The sequence below is a fragment of the Eublepharis macularius genome, chromosome 2 (assembly GCF_028583425.1).
Source record: "Eublepharis macularius isolate TG4126 chromosome 2, MPM_Emac_v1.0, whole genome shotgun sequence".
Classification (NCBI taxonomy): domain Eukaryota; kingdom Metazoa; phylum Chordata; class Lepidosauria; order Squamata; family Eublepharidae; genus Eublepharis; species Eublepharis macularius.
The window spans coordinates 186807091-186829856 of NC_072791.1; the positions used below are offsets into that span (position 1 = coordinate 186807091).

Here is a 22766-nt window from a genome sequence, read left to right on the forward strand (position 1 = left end):
TTTCCTTATAGTTCAGCACATTTACAACTAGGCAGACGTTTTGGACTTCACATTATATGCACTATATTTCCCTTTCTCTAACAATACGAAGCTCAAGTTCTCTAAGTGCTGAGAATTCTGGCAGAGGGTAAACAGTCCTTTGTTGCCAAAGTGATTAGAAAGGTTAAGGAGAGAAGGGACTTTGAGATTAAGTTGTTCCCTAAAGCTCTACAGTCACAGGAAGACTGAGGATTAATGTACTACCAGTTCTTTAAAAAGTCTATGCATTGCTTTTTCAGTCTCCGGAGGCTAACGTATTTTTATAAAACTTGAACAAACATGGAAGTGTTTTTAGAAAATATCACCAAAGTATTCTATTAAAATACCAAAATGGATGATATTAAAGGATATAGTTTGAAGAATGGGAGAAGTCCTGTGGTTGAACCATATGCTTCAACCCCAGGACTTCATATGTGGTATACAATACTCATATATATGGTATGCTGATTTCTACCAACTTCCCCCAGAGGACTTGGGAGAGCCCCCCAAAAGGTGCTGATACTCAGTACCAGTGAGTGCCTCAAAAAAAGCACTGATACTTACCATTTATGTAGTGCTTTATCATGTTCTCGGTGCTAAAGTCCCATGCATTATATCAGTAATCCATGTAATAAATCTACAATATTTGGGCCTCTGCTGGCTGGAGGATACAACATCTACTCCCTTCCCTATGAGAGCTGCCCACCACTGTTCTTAAGCTGCTGCTATCTTCAACTGCACTGTTGCACTATTTGTAATTAACGGTATTGCCGCCGTCAAGAAAAAGAGTGCTATTATTTTTTTTTATGTTTTTGTACAATGCTTTTAAATGTTTTATATTAAATGTTTTAATGCTGTTATCCGCCCTGAACCTGCTTGCGGGGAGGGTGGAATATAAATACGATAAAATAAATAAATAAATAAATAAATAAATAAATAAATAAATAAATAAATAAATAAATAAATAAATAAATAAATAAATAAATTGTAAATGGATATCTAGGCCTGAAAAATCACTGCCTTGCCTATGACCATCTACTGTATTCCTGGCTATGCTAAGATTTCAATTAGGGCCATCCTAGCTTACAGTTGAAAAGTAAGAAACCCAGTAAAATTGCTGGAAAAGGAGCATCATATTTTTTTCAGAACCATCTTTTTATAGTTTGACTTTGATGGAAAGAAAAGGGAACAGTTGGAAACGAGTGGAAGGAAACATACGATAGTAATTAACAGAATAAATGTACTCAGTGTCATAATCTCTGACCACTAGCAGAAAGAGAATGAAAACCATCAGCGTATCCAATGCTCTTTTTTGTTTGCCCAAATATTTGATTGGAAGAAATGAAGCTCAGGGCACAATCTCGCCCACTGAAACTTTATTAGGGATCATCTTCAAACATTTTTTGAATTAACCATGTAAACTGATGCCCATGTTTTCTATCACTGCAAAGAAAGAGAGAGAATATTACAAGTGGCTCTTCTATTTTAAAACTCTAATGACTAGTGACAGTAAAAATAAACAACTCACATGTTAAATGTGTCACCAGTATATGAACCCTGAGACAAAAAACAGGCTTATAAAGGATCATATTTAAATCAAGAATAATTCCATTTTTCAGTCTCTTGTATAAACTTTTTTAAAAATTTGCCAAGCCTGTTCTTGTTTCTTTACCTGATTATCAGCTGACATGAGGGGAACTTCTCTGAGTATATTGTTAAGTGCTTGAGATCGGCAGCATAATCCTGAGGCCTGCCATGCTGCTGATGCTTGCATGCCTTTGTACCTGTGGTGCCGCTTGTCCGCTCCCTAAGGACTATTGCGAGAGAGCTACGCTGGCAGCCCAGCCAGGCTGCTGTTGAGGCTGCTGTTGAGAGTGCCTGCCCCACCATTTTCCTGACAACTCTGCCAGCATATCCCAGTAGCCACGCTGCCTCCATGACAGGCACACCAGAGGCAAGCAAAGGTGCAGCCAATACATGGGCCTCAATCTCTGCTGTCCATCAACACCTCTGCCCCCCTAACCAAAGAGCAGGCAACCAGGGACCACATGCCCCCATGTTCACGGCATCCACATCGAGGCACCTGGATAGGAGGAAGCCGTCCATGGTAGGAAGCCCCAGTTCTGGGGTGGTGGGACCAGCAACTGCCTGGGCAGGTCACAGACCTGCAGCCCCCGAGATCTGCTTGGGGGCCTAGCTGTCCCACATGGCCCAGGTAGCTGGACCCTTGCCATGCAGGGCTGTGCCCTGGCCATGGTGCCTGCCATCCTGTGACACCCTTGCTTGCTGGCATCACACAGCCCACTGGACAGAGCTGGCCTTCCTCACCCAGCCATGCCCATGTGGGTGCAAGGAGGTTGGTCCATTCCTTGCCCCCAACCCCCCTGCTGCAGCAAAGGACCTCTCTGTGCAAATGCTCATGCCCTGCTAGGAAAGTGCTCACAGGAACCTCAGTCCAATTTCTACTGTGGCCACCCTGGGACCCCCCACACACACCCCGCAGCTGCTGGCAGGTGTCCCGGTGCCGGGATGGAAAGACTGTTCACCATGATCCAAAAGCCCCCCTCAAGAGATGGTGGGTGGGAGATCATGAGAGGATGGCTCATCCAGCCCAGGCGGCCTTCAGGCTACCTGGGCCAGTCCAATTGGGACTGTTAAACCAGAGAGTACTGCTAGAGAGCTGGCTCATGCTTGCACCACCACATGTGTGCTTCCTCCTCCCCAGACTGGTATTCCATGTAGAAGCATCGATCCAGGGGGAGACACAGCTCCCCCTCCACTTCTTTTTATTCGGTACTCTCTGAGTTAACGGTCCCAGTTGGAATGGGGGAAGGCAGCCACCTATCCAGACCCCCACTTTTGCTGGTGAAAAAATTCCCCTGGGAGTGGGAAGCTCTCCCCTGCGGGCATGTGCGTGCAGCATGTGGACTGGCCCTACCCCCAGATTGTCCCCATTCCCCTAGCTGTGATGACCATCTTCCTGGCATCTCAGGCCCCAATGACACTGAAGGGAACTGATGGCACTCCCCTTGCACATGAGCAAGTCCCTGCTTCCCACCCCATTTGCCTGCCATCCTGTGACACCCTTGCTTGCTGGCATCACACAGCCCACTGGACAGAGCTGGCCTTCCTCATTGATCCCACCCCATGGGATCAATGGCCCCCCAATCAGTATGGGAGCTGAGCCACCCAATGGGGCAAATGCGCCTGGTGGATTTTGGGGGCTGCTGCTTCCCTGGGAACTATCTCCGTGGATGCGCTGTGGGGCTGCTGGGGGGTGGGGTAGGAGTGGGGGCTGCTGTCAGCTGCAGGTGAGCAAAGAGGCAGGGAGGCACTAGTTGTTCAACACAGATTTTATTGAACTGCCAACAGTGAAGAGGATGTCCACCATGTTTTGCTAACTTCCCTAGGCTGAGCTGTCCCTGTTTGCACACGCATTGGAACCATAAGGGCCATTCCTCATGCTGCCTTTTCAAGCGCAGGGTTGGATTGCAGGCTGCCCGGGTAATGGATCCATAGGCTGGCCTCCGATGGCATCTGGGAAGGATCACCAGAGGCTGGAACAGCCATTCTCCCTGGCCTGCTCCACAGGTCGTGACTGGCCTGAAAGGGAAACAGCCAGGCCGTCTGTGGCTAGGGGCAGTGGTGGCAGCTCTGTTGTCATGAGTGCTGCTGGCAACCAGATGAGGGATGCCCGTCCAGTGGGAAAGTTCTTCTTGAATGCATCTGGCTGTGCTCCCATGGCTGCCTAGAGTTCTGTTCCTGGGAGGGAGACAGTCATGGGGTTATGTGCACGCTGTTGTGGGGGAGTTAAAAGAGCAAGTGCCCAGTTACTGTGGCTCGCAGCTATGCTCTCTCCTCTGTCCCGGGGATTCTGGATGGAACCCCAACATTGGCTGCTGGAATCCCCTCCCCCTGAAACAGCTGTGTTGAGCGTGGCTTCCTGGGCGACTGCCTCTGTGGAAGGCATGGGCTGTACCAGCTCACAGGCAGAGGCCGTGCCTCCCCCGGTAAGCCTCAATCATACAGGTTGGCATTTGGGGAGCATGGGTGAGGGGAGAGGAGAGGCCAGTGTGAATGAGCAAGCTGGGGCAGCCACCACCCCGCTTCCTTCTTACCAGTCAGTGTGCCCTTGACCCTCCTTAAGCCAGGATTCAGGAGTCTGGTAACCTGCAAGGGAACTCGGGTGGTATTTGTTAGTCAGACATTCTGGATGTGGCTCCCCTCCCACATGTAAGTGCGAGGCATGATCTGGATTTCACCAAGTTCCCCCTGTGCACTCTTGCCCTCCCCACCACAAGTACCTTCTCTCATGTCAAGCTTTAAGTCTCCACGGCAGGGGGCTCTTGGGTAGAGCCTCCAGCTTCCCTACTTGTCTGGGGTCATGAGCACCCTGGCTGGAGGTTAGGTAATGTACCTGGGAAGCTGATTGGACACAGGGAGGGGGTTAGGCTGTCACGGGGGGGGGAGTGGTTTGATCCCCACAGTAGTCAGCATCCTATGCTCCGCTGGGCCACTTGAATGGGACTGGTCATGGGGGGAGCGTCGACTTTCCCCATACAATGGATGCCTATGGCCTACACTGCCATTTTTGTGGCATAATTTTCTGCCTGAAACAGATCAGGGAGCCAACTAACTTGTGCCCCACCCCCTGGTTACGCCTGTGCCTAGCTACCATGGCTGGGTGCCAGCAGAGGACATGGGGGGAGCGGTGCCGGGCCACTACATAGCGGTTGATTATGTTGGCGTAAGTCCAGGATATGATGGCCTAACTCCTAGTCGGCTTTCAGGGTGCTTTTAGCCCCACCCCCCATACTTAACTATATTCTTGAAGGGAAATACAAACCACAAAATTACACACACACACACCCTACGTACTCCCATAGTGCAGAGCAACGAAGATCATGATTCTGAAGCATAATCAGATCTCTTTCTTATCATTAGGTAAACATAATACAATACTTCCTTCATGCCAGAATGGGTGGGAGGATCTGGGACCATTACTGAATGGCATGAGGATGTGACTCCAGAGATTCTGGTCAGCTTCCTCAATGCAGCATAGATGCTGTTGAGGCAGGCCTTGATAGACACATACCAACTAAGTAGATAGCAGTGCCCAGCAAAAGCCACTGGTGTCATCATCTGTGATGTCATCATCTTTGCTCACTCTAGGTGCTACTTTCCATCCAACAGCCATATACTCATTTCTGGGTGTTTTCTAGCAAGGGTGCTAGATCTCATTCCCAATTCAGTGGCACTCTAAGGTAGAAGATGGTAGTTCTCAGTGAACCACTATGAGTCATCAGTGGAGCGGCATATTGTTTCACTGTACACATGTGGAATTGAGCATGTTGTTGTTGTTGTTGTTGTTGTTGTTCCATCTTTCTCATTGAAACCCAAGGTGGATTACACAGCTAGGACATTCGCTGAGCAAAATATAATGTAATCCACACTTAAGACATTCAATGAACAGATGCAATGGGATACAATAGCAGGAAAAAAGAAAATTGAAATAGCAGAAAATTTGAAAACAAGCATAAAGGTGAAAGACAGGTGAAACCTTTCTGAAATAAAGCATAAATTAACATGAAATCTATTAACGATGTGGAAATGATCTAGTAGCAGCATATCTACATCAGCAGGCAGTACCCAATAGCATAGTCTATAGTCTCTGTCCCTTATCAAGGCATCTCTCTGAGCTTTTTTTTTTATCACACAGCCCTATAATTTGAGTAGAAGACCCTCCTGAATAATTCAGTTTTGCATAGTTTTTGGAAAGCCAGGAGGTTGGGAGCTTTCCTGACCTCAGGCAGGCCATTCCATAAGGTGGAGGCTATTACATAGAAAGTGCATATAGTGGCAGCTGTTGAGTTTCCCCAACTGCAGAATCATAACTGCAGAATACCTTGTTTTGAGAATAATTACAGATTGACTCTTAAGTTATCGTTCTTCTGCTTTTACATTTGAAATAATCTTTTTAAAAATTCCATATTTCATTTAAAGCAATCTTTTAATAGGATAATACAAATATGAAGTTATTTGATGAAATATTAAAACATGATGTCAATGATAAACTCAGTAGTTCCTACAGATTACAATATAAACTTGCTGTGAACCTCAGAATTGCAATGGCTTATTTCCTTTTGTGCCCTGATGAGCTGTGTATGAATAGTAAGGAAGATACTTCTGCAAGGTTTGTTGCGCAGCATCATAAAAATATTTCAGCTTTCTGTGTATCTGCATGAAATATATATTCTCATGACAGTATGGGGTATCTTTCGCTTCATAATTTATGTTTAACCAAGGTTTCTAAAAAGAAAGAATTTAGCCACATAGGATTTATTCTCTGTCAAAGGGAGATATCAGTTGCTTACAATTTCTATTCAGCATAGAATTAAGTCATAGCTAGCATATAATACCTGATTTATCGACCAGTTAGAGACATAGATTCGTGTTTGGCAATTATAATGAATCTATTGCAGTGACAGTACAGGAAAATGTATACATGGCTATATCAGCTGCAGTCTCTGCACAATGTTGTAGTGTGATGTCCAAATGAGTTTTTGAGGTTCAGATTCAATACTCAAAATGGACATGGAATATCAGTTCCCCCCTATAATACACCGGCAATTATCAGCAGCTGTCTTTGATTTCCTATTTTTCCCTTCTTCCGAGGAAGTCTGGGTGGCTTACACGGCTCTCCCCTTACCCTTATTTTGTTCATGGTATTGTGATGTAGCCTAGGCTGAAAAACAGAATAACTGGTCCAGGGTCACTAAATAAGCTTCATGACAGAGTGTGTATTTGACTCTAAGTTCCTCGGTTCAGTGCTAACGCTGTATACACTATACCACAGCGGCTGCTCTTAGAATGCTTACCTCCGTTCTTAGAACGCTTGCCTATTTGCCGACCAAGCAAATCTAAATGTCATGATTTTCTGTTAGAGATTTCATTTACTACATGATTATGTCAAGGAGAGTTAGCAGGGCTGCTGTTGTAGAACAAATGGAGACTTTTTCTACATTGAAATGAAACTTAATAATATCGGGCTAACGTTGCTTTTATACTGGAAAGTAAGGCTTTCCGTTTAAATGCAGATATAATGATAGTTCTATCCAAGGCAATACATCGTGGCTTCATGTAATTCAAAATGGGACGTGCTTCCTGTTTAGGAATGTAACATTAGTTCAGATGGAGAACACGTGTTTGGATAATTTTTTTAAAAAAAAAAAACTCAGTTCATGTGGAAGGTAGCACAGCAGGAAGAATACTGAAGCTCATACTTTTTTCATTGGATACAGAGTAGGGTTGCCAACCTCTATGTGATAGCTGGAGATCTCCCAAAATTGCAACTTATTTCCAGACAACAGAGAACAGTTCCCCTGAAGAAAATGGCTCCTTTGGAGGGTGGACTCTATGGCATTATACCCCACTGTAGTCCTTCCTCTCCTAAATCGCAGGCTCCCCAAGTTCCACCATCAACATCTCCAGGAATTTTACAATCCAGATTTGGCAACCCTCATACAGAGCACTACTGTAATAAAAATGCCACCTCTACTACTAAAATGTGTATCTTTGCCCATTTCAATGTATTTAGAGTAGATGCAATATAGCTAAGTCAGGTGAAAAGCATTCCTCCGTATATCTTTGTGTGCACATACATGTACATGTGATCTCACCCCTGCAGTCCTAAACAATCAAATTATAGGATTATAGTAAATTTGGGATTTCTCTGTATGTATAGATTTGGTTTCCATGCATTTAGACCTGTGTTCATCCTTTAGTTGGTTTTGTTGCCATTGTGCTCAAAGTGGTCAATTATATAATAGACTGTACAAAATAAGTTAAAAGTGTTCAGTTTTGCCTAACATATGTTTCTAGCTTTATAGATCTTGCTATATATCCAGGAGGACTCACAGTCTTTGCAATGGCAGTATGGAAGGAGGAAAATATGGCAGTACTGATACTTTAGAGGCTTTATTCTGAAGGAGTGTGTGGATATTTTTAGGGCCTAAGCAACACAGCAGTGATTAGCAGATCAATCCAGACTCTATACACTGATGAAATGTCAAGCCCAGGCAGGTGTAAGATTATAAGCACAATGTAAACCACAGTAAAGCTAACATTGGTGCTTACTGTTGCAGAAGATTCTGTTTTCTTAGTAATGCAGGTATTAACCTCAAAAGATGTAGTAGAGACTGGATTTGTGGAAGACAGAAAGATATTGGTTCTGAGATTTCTTATTCAAGTATTTAATCTTATAGCGCATCAACTCCTGCCTCATGGCAAAAAGGTCTTTGGAATTTCACATATACAAGGATTGGATCCAGTGATAGATTCCAGACAATAGAAGGGGTGTATGTGTTAATTTTTGCCAATTGCCTCCTCCTGTTGTAGACCCTCAACTTCCCTGTCCCAAGAGCAGCATTTTGGGGGGCATTCTGACATGCAACATGATGGGATAAGCAAGTATCTGTTTCACTGGCAGAAATCTCTTCCATCGATGGAAATTACCTCTGGATAAAACCCACATGGTTTTGTTTAGCAATTTGTAATGTAGCCCTGCTGTATCCAAACCTATAGCAAGCATTTCATTGAAAATAAAGTTTAGGTTAATAATATTGTTGTTAATGAATATCACTGAGCATATTTTAGTAATCTGATTGATTTATATGAGATTCTTTTGGTTGTTTGTACTGTAATTAATATTCTCAATAATAAGTCTATAATAATAATCATAATAATAATATGATTCCATCAGTAGCTGCATGGGGAAGAAATTCCAATCTCGGCTCAGTTTGTTAATAACTACCAGCTGATGGGTTTACTTTTTCATTTGCAGGTATAACACGTTGCCAAGCAGAAGAACACTTAAAAATTCACGATTAGTGAGTAAAAAGGATGATGTCCATGTCTGCATCATGTGTTTGCGGGCCATAATGAATTACCAGGTATCTGAATTTCAAATTGGATAAAGTTTTTGAAAGGAGAGATTTTCAGACATTGTTGAAGTGGGTTTCCTTCCCTGAGTCAAGAAGATGTACAAGCATTCTCCAGATAGACAGAGAGTTAAATCCACAAAAAGCCGATGCTGGGGGTTAGAGACCTGCTTGGACAAAAAGCTCTGTGGAGTATCGAGACTCCGTTGACAAAGAGTCATCACACAAAATTACTCCTGTGGGCTTTTCCCCTAGAGGTATTTCTGGTAGTGCAAGAAGCTCTGTTGGCACAAGAAGCAGAGAAGGGCAAATTGATGGCTTCCCTTCCTCATTGTGGCGGTCTGTGTTACTTGCCTTTTTGTCCAAGTGGGACAATTTTTCATGATTAAAAATGGAATGCTGGGGGAGAGAGAATACAGGGAAGAGCCAAGTCCATCAGTGTCTTCTGCTTACGCTTTGTATCTTCCTTCCAGAGACTTTAGTGGAAATGTTCACTCTTGTTCTTATCTCCATAGACAACAAGATCTTTAAAAAAATGAGAGTGCAGAGGACTGGGATATATATCATTATTTGGAGGGCCAGAATATAAACTTTTTGGGGGAAAACTTTGGTTACCACATTAGTACTTATACAGTGAAATCCTAAGGAGAGTTACTCCAGTCTGCTCAGGATTTCACTGATAATCAGTGAAGGAGTTTGCATCCTTATTCCTGTTCCAAACTAGACACATTCTGGGGCAGAATTTTATGCATTTATTTGAGAATAATGGTGAAGAACAGTGAAAGATAATTCACGATAATACTAGTAGAAAAGCCTTCATTTTAAGCCTAGTAAACTCTAAACTATGTTTTTTTATATACTTCATGTGTGTTTATAGATGCCCGTATGTTTATGTGTATCCCAGTTCTATCATATCACAGTGACTTAAGTGTTCTTTGTATGACTGAAATTGCCCAGCATAGAGCACCAAGGACTTAAATTTCACAATCAGATGGAGAATCTTGTCTCTTTGAATGCTCATGGAAGGTGGCCAGGATAAAGATGTTTTAATAAATAAACCACTGTTGTTTGTTGTGTAGCAAAAATTCCCGTTTGAAGGTAGTTTTGGCTATGTTAACATACCATCTTTTAAATTGCTCTAGTGACAAGGTGCTCATGGGAGCCCGTTTGCCTTCAGGGTCCAAAAGGCTTTGAATGATGTTCAAAAAAGGGAGCTTCAGCTAGCTCTTTACGAGCTGATTAATCCCTGTGGCAGACATACTGTGGTTGGCCCTACACCCTGTTTATGGTGGCACCCCTCATGCTTCCTCAAAATTCCAAAATTGCCCAGAGGCTCAAAAGCATGAGAACCTCTGCTCTAGAGTTTACAGATCAAATCCCAAATGGATTAGGAGCATTTATTTGAAGCATAAAAAGATACATTTGATGGATGTTTAAACATTATTCCTATGCAGGTGACTGAGAGACAAAAGAAAGTGAAAATCACTGCAGTTCTTGCTGTAGAAGTTCTAGGTTCAAAGTATCACAGAATTCTGGTGGTGCCCAGAGGGAAAAAAAGTTCCACAAAACTCCAAACTGTACAAACTCTTGAGAAAGTCTCCCAGCAAACTGTACCGCTTTGTATATTTTGACTTTTACAAAATAGGCATTCCAGGGGGGTAAGGTAAAAAATTAAGGTGCGGCAAAGGTACTGAACAAGAAGTTTCAGATATGCTTCCTCATCAAGCCACAAATGTTTATTATAGTGTTACAGAAAGAGCAATTGACGTGTGATAAATAAATATAAATTAACTAATTGGTCATAATGGTTGACCTTTTTTTGTCAAGGGTGTGTAGAAGTATTGTAGTATTATAGTATTATAACTGATCAGTGGCTGGTCGTATCATGTAGTCTTCAGATATTACAATTTTGGGGTGCACCTGGAAGTATATTATTTAGATTGGTGTACATGTGTGTGTCAGATGATTTTTGGATAATAAACATGTAAAGGTTAATGTGAAGAACACGTTTGGACACATATCACAGAACTACTCTTGTCAGAGTTCCAAGACTGCCTGCAGCCCCTTATTGCATAGCACATATATGTTGTTTAGTGTTGCTGCGAGCCACCTCAAGCATTTTTAGAGTGGGTAACAGATATTTGAATAAAAAATAATACATCTGCTTGCAAAAGTGTTTTTGCCATGTAATGTGTGCAAAGGTTAGAATTTGTCCATTTTTCTGACTTTCAGTACGGATTCAATATGGTCATGTCCCACCCCCACGCTGTTAATGAAATTGCACTAAGCCTGAACAACAAGAACTCCAGGTAAGTTCCTCTGATGATGGTGTCCAGCAGACAGTTTTTCCTATTTCAGATCGTGTTACAAGGAATCCCTTGTTTTCATCCTCTACAGCCCCAGATTAATGCCTTCTCAGAACTGGGTTCCTTTATCTAAAACCTGTGGCTGCTTTGTTAGAGTTAAGGTTTATACATAGTTTATACTAGATAAATTGCTTATGTATTAGTTGATGTTTTTTTAAACTAGGAAATCCTTAAATTGATTGAGATTTCAGCTCCACAACCCAAGCAGTTATTCAGCGCTTGCAGTGTCTTGCTTGAACTAGTGGCAGGCTCACGCTCTTGAAACAACAGCTCAGCATTAAGAATATTATTTTCGGATGTCATCACATCCATCTCTGAAAAAGCTGAGTCTTCACATTGTTCTAACTGACTGCTCTCTCCCTTTTTTTTTGCACAGGACAAAGGCACTGGTCTTAGAACTCTTAGCAGCTGTTTGTCTTGTAAGAGGAGGACACGAAATTATTTTGTCTGCATTTGATAATTTTAAAGAGGTAGGTTATTCTGTTTTATCAGAAAGCAGCATATGCCTGCACAGCTTTGTTGGATAAGGTCTGCTGAAGCTAGATGGCTAATCTTTATTTCATGAGGCACAGTCTGAGTGCGATTTAAAGAATACAGCCATTTGTAGATGCCTTAATATTGGGTACAGGTTCAAGGACGCTGGATATCTTTTTCAGAGGAGGCTGGAACTCCAAGACAGTCTGAATTTAGGATTTGTGGTTGATGTTATACTTCACATTGGAACATTTGGTCACAGTAAGTTTATTCAGAGTTTTTTAAAATCTAAAAATCTAGGAAGAAAATCTTTAAGCCCACTTGACTACTCCTTTCTCCACATATTTATTTATTAACGTTATGTATAGGCTGCCTTTCTCACCGAGACTCAAGGAGGATTACACGGCCAATATGATCAACAGTTGAGCCTTTCAATAAACAATACAGGGTAAGGATCGCAGAAATCCAATATAGAGCTTAAAAACTCTGAAACAAAACACAAGTAGATTGATATGACACATTAAACAGCATAGAACACTGTTAGAAACTCCTCCTTTACCTTTCTATCAACCCCCCCACCCCAAACTTAGTAGGGAATTAACTTTGTTTCTCTTTCAAAGTTTATCGTTTAATCACACCACTAAAAGAAAATTGCTATACCCAGAATAACATGACTGGCAGATAGTTTCATGAAGTGCGTATTTTACTTTTTCAGTATTTCTGCATACTCAGTAGTAAAAAGTAGGCTAATCCAGAAAGAAAGGTGAGGTGTCTTAAACACATGCACATGCGCACACAAGCACACACATACTCTCTCACACATACACACCTTTCTAAGCAGCATATTCACAGAATATGCAGAATTGCTAACTTATGGTAGTTTCCTCAGCTCTCTTAATTCCTGCCCAGTAAAAATAAGTATATGTAACCCTCCCTGAAAGCAAGGGCATCTTCTGCCTAAGGAGTACTTTGTCAGAGTGCCTTTTTTGGATGAAGGCCTCAGGTGCAGGAGTCAGTTTTGTGGAAGAATGGTGTGAGTAGACATTGTGTGTGAAAGAAAGGAGAAGGAGGTTAGTGTAGTGTTGCGTTAAGGGGAGAGGACACGGCTATGTAGTAGAGCTTCAGCTTGGCATAAAAGAAGATCTCAGGTTCAGGTAGCAGGGGAAAGCCCCTGAGGCCCTGCAGAGTACTAGCACTCTGAGTAGACAGTACTGATCTTCATAGCCAGTGGTCTGACCTAATAAAAGGCAGCTTCATGTGTTCATAAGTTCAGTGTGCTTGTTGGGATCAGAAGGAGATGTGTCATACTGTGTATAACGGCATTAGTTTTCTTTCTCACATTTCCCAGTTGCCTTTTAGGGAACCGACCTCTCTTGTTGCACTTCCATGCATCAGTATTTCCACTGGCAATAGTAGAATAGCTTGTGGCATTAAAGGAACTTTTAAAAAAATCTTTATGTATAATCTCTGCTTCTGTTCTCTGTATTTGGCTTTTTGATCTTTAATTTTAACAGGAAGGGCTGTTGAATATAAACAGCTTTAATTTATTCTCTAACATGGGTCACCTACTTTTCATATTACTAGGGCTATCAGAGCTCCAGAGGAGTCAATCTGGCAGTACTTGTAATATAAAGTTTTGCAGCTCAGCACTGAAGGGCGGCGGGGTGGGGGGGAGGACACGGCGACAAAATTCACGCAACACAATTGATGGGTGTAAAGCGGGCCACAACTTTATTGGAATCACAGCTAAAAGAGCATTGGCGAAGCATAGGGGTCGGATCCCAGGCATCGGCTGATCTGCCTGCCAGCTGATGACCCCTGCCCCCTCAGACCCCAGCTGAGGGGAGGAACCAAGGAGTGGCTGTCTGTGGGCTGTCACATGGGTGTAAACCCCTGTGTGAAACCCCTGCCACCTGGGAGTGAGTATGCCCTGGCAGCCCCTGAGCTGGGCATGCACCACCATGACTCACCCCAAGATACCTTATGGGAATCCCCTTAATGAGGAGATAGAGCCCACAGGCCCCGTCTCCCCCAAAAGGGATCTGATCCCAATACAAAACACCCACAAAGTTGTTACTAAAATAAAAATGAAATACCTGACATATAACCCAGCAAAAACCTGCAGTGTAGGGAGGGCTAGGTGGATTTTCCGCTGTCAGGCTCGAATGAAGCAGGACAAGGCAAACCCCCTCCTTATAAGGGCTGCCTGCCAGACCTGAATCAAAACTGCCTTCCTCATGTCTATTGCCTGCCCTGCCCCTTTCCTGGCTGGCCCTAGTTGGCCGGCTGGGAAATTCAAACTGGTTGGCCGGCGAGCCTCCCTGGGAGGCCCGAACATGACTGCCACCATGCCTCGTACCCCTCTGCTGCCCCACAAGCTGCAAATCGGGCTGCCCAAGTAAGTCTGGGGGCCTTTACATCTATGGATTTCTTATAGATATTATGTTCCTTGATTCTAAATTTGTGAGTTTATTCAAACGATCAAATTGTCATATCCACAACTTTGTGGGTTAGTCCCACCAATGTCAGTATTGCATTTAATGTGTTATCTGGTCCATACACAATGAACAAAGGTAAGCTGTTGGCTTTCCCATGTTCCTGTAGTACTACTTGAGATAGCTCTTAGCCTCTAGTCTACAGAATTTTAAAAATCCTTTTCAGATTGTCAGAATAGGTATAGATATTGCAGGTGATTTTTCACTAGCCATTTTAGATGTCAATAGCACTATTCAGTAAGCGACACTCAAGAAAATAAGAATGCAAGATGTCCCTTACCAGGTCAGGCTATTGGTCCATCTTTTCCACTATGCTGTTTCACACAGTAGCAATCAGTTGCCCTGGAGAACTAACAGGGCACAGAGGACAAGACATGCCCCCTTTGCCTCCTAGTTCTTGTATTCAGAAATTTACTGCCTTGGAATGTGGAGGTTCTCTTTAAACATAGTAGCCATTAATGGACCTATTATCTATGAGCCTGTATAATCCGTATCCCATAGATGGTTTCATTTAGGCTAATGATTATCATTGCATCTACTAATAATGAATTCTACAATTTAATTACACACAGAGTTAAGACATACTTCCATTTGTCTGTCCTGAACCTGTGGCCCATCACTCTCTGGAGTGTCCTTAAGTTACACTCATCATGTACTGATTGTATTTGGTACAGTATAAACTGCCCTGCCTTGCCCCAGATTAGAAAATTGTCCTTGAGAAAAGATGGCACAGTCCCTTCTGTGTTCTAGCATACTCCCCTCCCCACCCACCAAGCCATAATAAATTAAGTTCTTTGCAGTGTCCTTATACTGTTTGGCCACAGTATCTCTAAAGCCAGTTCCTCTTCATTTTATTAACATGATATATGATGAAGGGTAGCTAGCTTTTATTTATGAATAACTAAATTGGGCAGGAAGTCAAGCAGACATTTTGAGCCTATTCCAATAGTTTTAATCTAGCTTTTTAAACATCCTGGGATTACAAGCATGTTATAGTTTTACTAAAATTGTTGTGTTTTGTTTTAATTTGGACAATTCCATAGAGCAACTATAGGGCATATGGAATGTTCTCAAGCATTTTCTTTTCTCTAAAGGAGCGGGGGCGGGGGGAGGTTGTCTTTCCTTATATGTGATCAGATTTGATTTTATCAATAGGAAATGAACAAGCTGTGGGGGCCTGGAAGGAATTGTGAGAGGAGAGAACAATTTGGAAATCATACCCTCTGAGATTTTTCTTCCCTGCTTCCTTGAACTGTATAACTTGCAGATTTCGAGCCCCGCTTACTTTCTTTAACTGATATTCAACTGCTTGCAATAGCCTCACTGGTTTTTATAGGGGAGGGAGTAGAAATATATATATATATTTAATGGGGAGGGTTAGTCAACAATTTTTTCTCTTCCAGGGGTGTCCACCAGACATACAGAAACCCATTCCCTGTCTTCAGGTGGCCCAGTTTTGCAGCTTTCATAGTCATAACAGAAGCCAGACACTTTATAATTAGAAGGTGTGGTTTTGGGTCCCACTGGTCACATTGTTAGAATGTTTTCATAGACCTTTGCCGCTGTCTCCTGTCTGCAGCATAAAAATTGGCTACAGTGTTCATTCTTTATTTCTAGCATGTCGCTAACAGCTTTCCCCAGTAACTGTAATGTCTTTCTATCTGCCATGTATGCCGAATCAGTCAGTGTGCTAATAAGCCAGATAGATTCTTACCCTTGTCATATCTGGGATACTTTCACTCAGGAAAATGCTGAGGGTTTTCTTACATAAGTTCTAGCCCTCTTCAGACATTTCACATGTGCTGGAAGCCTGCCAGTCACATGTATCAGTAGTGTGTGATACCCACGATCCTGATACATGTGGCAGCCGTGTCTGAAAGAGGACATGCACAGTTTTTACATTCATGTACAGCTTCTTTACATACTACAGGAAGCCTTCATTTTTCAGGGGTCTGGTTTGCATATATCAAAACTGAAAATCCAGCAATTGCTCCTTGGCTGCTGTGGATATTGGGAGGATCTACGGGCAGTTGCTGGCCTCCTATTGCACCTAACTTAACATTTGAAAAGGGCTAGAGTGTGACTTTATTCAAAACAAACATTATGAAACAAAGAAAGAAGAATGAGGCCCACCCGAGTCCTTGCCTAGACCGACCCTGTCTTGAGCCATCAGTGAGGCTTGGCCTGGAACTGCTCCACATTCATGTAACCTGGAACTATCAGAAAATGTTAGAGTTTCCAGCTCTGGGTTGGGAAATTCCTGGAGATTTGAGTGGGTGGAGCCGAAGGAGGGTGTGGTTTAGGGAGAAGAGAAACCTCACCAGGGTATAGTGCCATAGAGTCCACCCTCCAAAGCAGCCACTTTCTCCATATGAACTGATCTCTGCCTGGAGTTCAGTTTCAGTTTCAGTAGATCTTCAGGCCCCACCTGGAGTTTAGCAACCCTATGAAACTTGGAGCAGACTGCTGAATATTTACACCCCACAATACATTATAGGTGAAAATAGGGTTACATATACCTGTGTACATGTACCTTGGAAGGGAGGGGAGTTCAGTAATCTAGAAATCAGGACCAAAGCCGCCATCAGTTAAGACTACAAATATGTTAGAAGCAGAGAATAATCAAGTGCATTATGCAGTTGAGACAAACCCATGATTGAAATCAATCTCTAGGTAGAGTTACCAACAGTGGGGGGTGGGCAGAGCTGCTTGCACAAGAAGCATAAATTCAGCAAATGAAGCTTTTCCTGCTGTTGTAATGCCATGCCTAGAAAAGCTGGATTTCTGTAATGAAGTATTACAAATAGAATAGCTCTCACTGGGGGGAAAAATGCCAGTTCTAAATTTAGGAACCAAAAGAGAGGAAATGTATAGCAGAACCCAGTTATCTCTGCCTCCCTCATCTTTTGCTCAGTGAAACCCCTTCCCGTAATGATCTCTGATTAGAATAATTGGCAGAGCCTGGGAAAAAGCGTTACAGTTAAAGCAGATGTGTGAATGGTGAAAAGTCAATAATAGAACATAAAAAGCAGACTCAATCCTCAAATATAAGGAGGAGAAAACCCACCCATTTCACAACCCCCCCCTTCAATTCATGTCATTAAGATGAAACTTTCCCAGCCTCCCTTTGAGGAAGTGGAGAAAAGAGACTATTTTTCTCAGATATACTGATCTAAAATTGTCAGAGAAAATGTGTTCCAGATCACCTGCTCCCCTCTACATGCTAGATTTTATGAAATTTTTCAAAATTGTTTATGAAATTGTTACTGGATCTTATCTGTTTCATAAATCCAAACACTTTCCTTTGTGTTACTTGTAAATAATACCAAGTCTAACCAAGAAAATGAGTTGCTAGTCCTGACGGATAACTCTGTTACGCATTTTTTTTAGTTTCTGTCAACCTTTTTGTCCTTTTAAAGGAAATGTGTGTGTGACATTTAATAGCTGTTCCCAGTGGATATTTTTCTTACACCTTCTGATAATTCCTTTAGAATTTTTTTACACTAAAATCAATATACTTTTTACACAGATTTTCTCTCTGTCTTTTAAAACAACATGCTTCTTTCCAATAAGAACTAATAATGTATTGGATCTGACTAGCTTTTCCACAGGCGAAAAAGGAAGGAGGGAGTCCCCTTTGACCACCCAAAAAGGTGATGCTGGTAATCATGGGATAGGAGCTGTAATAAGGAAGGAAATTGGATTTAATCAAATGACAAAGCTTGTGGGATCCAACCCAGTTTTTCTTAGCGGGGCTGGAAGGAGCTCATTAAGGCAGAACTGAGCCCTGTTTCTCCACCTGTCCTCCTCACTGTATTCCCACTGAATGGGAATTTGGAGATCTTTGGTATCACCTATATCCATACTGTATAAAAATTAATGAGCTGTAGTTCTAGCAGGTAACGAAGTAAGTTTTAACTTTGTAGGCAGAAGAACATTGCCATGGACACATTTTAGAGAATGAGGCCAAACCCATTTCTTTACAATGTGAAGGATGCCCAACCTGTGGTCATCCTTGATGATCAAAACCATTTGTGTGAATCAGCCATTGAAAGGCTGTATAAAGACAACAGAGAGGGAAGATGGCATGGTATAGCCCGTTCTCGTCAGATCTCGGAAGCTAAGCAGGGTTGGTACTTGGATGGGCGACCACCAAGGAAGACTCTAGGAAGGAAAGCACTGGCAAATTACCTCTGCATCTCATTTGCCTTGAAAACCCCTTGCTGGGGTTTCCATAAATCGATTGAGACTTGATGGCACACACAGAGAGAGACTATAGCAACACATGCATATAACATTCAAAATCAAGACCTGGTTCGAAATCATTACCTGGGTTTTCGGCAATCATATTCTCACTGTGATGCTCAATAATAATTTTACTTGAGGAAAAAAGTAACAAATCAAAATTTTATTGCCAACTGCAATGTACTTTGTTACATTGTGTGTACATTGTTCATTAAGTTACATAGGGGAGCATCACTGTTGAAACAGAGAACAAATGAGACCAAAATAGAACAACAGAAAGGGCTTAACACAAATATACACACAAAGACATTAATACAGCATCAGAGTTTGGGGGCTGTGATAGAAGGGTTCAGTTGCATTAGGGACCTTGGGAATCAGTGATTTGGCTAATGAGCCCTAGCTTTTCATTATTCATTATTTTTTCCTACAGGGGAGTAAGAGCACATTGTTTAACTCCAGAATCTCTTGCAAAGATGGACTGAAATTCAAATTTATGTATCTAATGCAGAACAAGAATGTATTACAAACAAGAAGCCAGCTTTATTTGTATTGATCGCTACAGCTATTTTATATTACAAATAAGAGCAGGGTATATTGGAAAGCGAGAACCAATCATTTCCCCCTAGAATAGCAAACTGCAAACATTATACCCCTCTCATTAAAGGGCAGCAAGTATTTTCAGCCTAGTAAACATGAAGCAACAGTTTATTTAACTGGAAACTTGCAAGATAACAAGTCTTTTTACCCCTTCGACAATCTGTAAGTATGTAATGCCAGTCTGCAAAAACAAACTGTAAAATAGGGCTATCCTAGAATGAAGCAGACTGATCACACTAGGGCCTTGTACTATGAAGAAAAAAGAAGTCATTGTGGCTTCAGAGTAGAAGGGCAAAGAAAGAAAGAAAACATGTTTAAGCATCACTCAAGTGTTTTAACTTTAAGTATGCAAGCATATTTAAAAATAGATCATATTTAGGTCTGTTTCCTAGCTCCTGTCCAATGCTGTTTCCTGAAAAATTATTTTTTTTTCATCTTATTCTTTCATTATCACTGAATATTCTATAACTTTAAGGTTTGGTGAAGTCCTAAGGCTGCAAGGGACCGTTTCTATGTTTAAGCTCCTTTTTGAACTACCCCTCTTTGGCTAATGCATTAAATTTTGTCCCATATTTCCTCCAGGGAGTTCAAGGTGGGATACAAGAGTCTACTGTTCCCATTTCTCCTGCACAGATACCCTGACAGAAGGAACACAATTAGCTCACAATTTCCTTATAGCTGAGATGTGATCTGAACTGTGGATTACTCAGTCTTCATGTGATGCTTTAACAACCATATTACATGTAATGTGTAGAGCATCTCACACATAGATTGCCTTGATAGCATGAAGACCTGAGTCATTTCTAGCACAGATATGAGAATTACCCAGTTGATCAAGATGATCCATTTGGGTGACTCTGGGATGACCATAAAATGAAGAGGGAAGACTGCCTACCATTTTTTCCCATTTCTTTCTGGGATGCTAGAATTTCTTTAGCTAAGTTACATGAGTGAAGGGAAATAACAAAATGGGAGGGGGAGGAGAGCTATTTTGACAGCAGCCTACTCCCAAGCTAAAGAAGCCGTCCCTGTTTCAGCAGGTGAATTTATTAGATTCCCACTGAACTTAGTGGGTCTTACTTCTAAGTAAAAATGTATGGAAGCGACCTATAAGGATATTTCACAGGTTCTTTTAACAAATACTTACATATTGGACTAGGATATGGAAGTCCCAGGTTCCAATCCCCACTCTGTCATGGAAGCTTACTCCCGACCTGGCCCTTTCTCATGCTTCTTATTCCCTCATTAGCCTCCTTAGATCTCCAAAATGCTGGTGCAGGAGGTTCTGGGACCTTCATGGACAAAAAGCCGTGCGGTGAGGAGTGGAACTGAGTGAAAATTGCCCTTCCCATTTTCTTCCATCTGCAGCTTTCCTGCTGGCACAAGAAATTCGACTGGTGCCCCCTCAGCCATGCAGCTTTTAGTCCATGTGGGTCTCACCCTCCAGAGCCAGCATTTTTGGGCATCTTGGGGTTGCAGGGGAGAGAGGGTGAGTGGGAAAGATCTGTGTCCACGAGTGTCATTGCACTCTCCTTCACAGGAGAATCTCAGCTGATGTATCTATTGTTCTTCGTTTTATTCCTTTCAGATACTCCCTCCATGTTCCCAGATTCATTTCTTATTATCTTTACCTCAACCGACATTCCTTCTCCTTAGGATTTAACTAGATAGTAATGTTGCCAGCTGGGGCCCAGAGTTCTCCCAGAATTAAAATTTATCTCCAGCCAGCAATAATCAGTCCTCTCGGAGGAAGTGGCCCCTTTGGAGTGTGGGTTCTTTGGCATCACATTCCTCCGTCCTAGGCGCCACTCCCAAATCTTCCTGCCAGAGTTGGCAGCCCTACTTGACAGAGATGCTTAAAGCTCCAGCTTTATGCCAGGACACAAAAACAGCAGCAGTCCTTTAAGCAACTTTTTAGGAATCCTGATTCCTCTGATAAGAAAAGCTGTGTCCAATTAACAGCTCAAGGGTGGGCTAGGAGTGAAAACGGAAGGACTGTGGATTTCTTCAGTTCTTGTGGTAGTTGTAACTTTGTATGGACTCTTAATAAACAAACTTATTTGTTGTTATTTCATAATTTTCCCTTGAAAATGTTTGTGACAAGACCATAGGATTTCAGATTGCCACACAACTTGGTTCCATTTTAGGGATCTCTCTGTTTGTTTTCAATGAAACCCAAATTTATGCAGATTTGAATTTGTAGCATTCTTAGTTTTAGAACAATAGGAAACACTCCAGCAGTGCCTGGTTTACCCAGATAGCAGTAAATACACATTTTTTAAAAATTAATAGTAATTGATCTTCGCACAAGAACAAAATACCTTGAACAAAGAATATTATAAAATCTCTTTTTGTAGGAAATCATCTCTTTGATTCCAAGTCACATTATAAAAGCTTAACCACAACAACAATCAGTTCCCACATGCTCTGTTTCACCATATTTCCAAAGAGATTTTCTTTCGGCTATAAGATGTGTTTTATTATTTTCATTCAACTGATGGAAATGCCTTCCATTTATAGGAGATTTAGTTGGGATCCAATCTATAGTCTTTGTACATGTATGTTAAACTGGTGTGTATAAGAAAGTAAGTTTCATACGTATGTGATTATTTGTATTTTGTGGTTTGTAAAAATAAAAATAAATATGCTTGGCCAGAATTCAGCAGCCTGTTTAAGACATTAACTTGTATGCTGAAAATATACACTGATGATATTTTGCAATTGGAAGGCTTAAAACCACTGATCTCTTTAAGTGGACCAGTTGGTAATAGCAGCACACTGGAAACCATAAAGCACATGGCAGTAAATTGGAAGCCTTTACTCTTGATAATAAATAAAAGTGGAAGTTGTTTCCTTCAAACCATCTTATTTTTTGTTTATCCTCTTCTCATCCCCTTTTCATCTGCTCTGATTTTCCATTTTACTGCATTTTCCCAGTTTTTGTTTCCTTAATAATTTGGATAACAAAGATCAGTTGAGCAAGAATATAAGTAGCTTTAACATGTGTCTGGCCACTTATACTGTTATAACGGGAAGAAAATTCTAGACATGGTGTGTTATTTCAGCATTTTGAGATGCCTATTCCTAGTCTCTTCTTACAACATTTTCACAAGTTGGGAGTGCTATTTTTGTGTGCTTCTTTTTGTACTTATGCATGTCTTCTATGGAATGTCATGGATCTTATACTATCACTGATAGAAAATGGAACAGTCATACATGTTACAGCTCTTCATGCCAGTTACAGTTGCCAATTTTGTTTTGAAAAATACATTTCTGTAGAGTTGGCAGGAATACAGTCGATGTACTATCAAGTTTCAGTCTGATGTCTTTCATTCTTTTCCGCTTGATTCTGGGCTTTGTGATACATGTCAGTTTCTATGCTGTGCTGAAACCAGTTTGGGTTGTTTGTATTTAGACCAGGGAGAAAAAGTTCTCTTGAGCATCCATGGTGCCAGACTATCCTAGTTTCTCTTACTTTTGCCAGCCCATTACAGCTGTATCCATTCATCCATTTTGCCTGTTCAATGAACAGGGAAGCTTGACTGCCTTTGCGACAAAGCCCCTCATTATCCACAACTAGCTGTGAACATGGAGATAAGAGGTTCATAGGCTGGAAGAAAGCTCAGGCCTCC

General features: G+C 41.8%; 1 protein-coding gene across 3 annotated transcripts in view; it reads left to right on the forward strand.

Moving 5' to 3' along the window:
* Positions 1-22766, forward strand: part of FMNL2 (formin like 2) — a 271583-nt gene that overhangs the window by 196356 nt on the left and 52461 nt on the right. For all 3 annotated transcript variants that reach the window (XM_054971943.1, XM_054971941.1, XM_054971942.1), the window contains exons 7-9: positions 8861-8969; positions 11190-11266; positions 11700-11793. In XM_054971943.1, coding sequence (XP_054827918.1) covers positions 8861-8969; positions 11190-11266; positions 11700-11793 — 280 coding nt within the window. The remainder of the gene's footprint in view (positions 1-8860; positions 8970-11189; positions 11267-11699; positions 11794-22766) is intronic.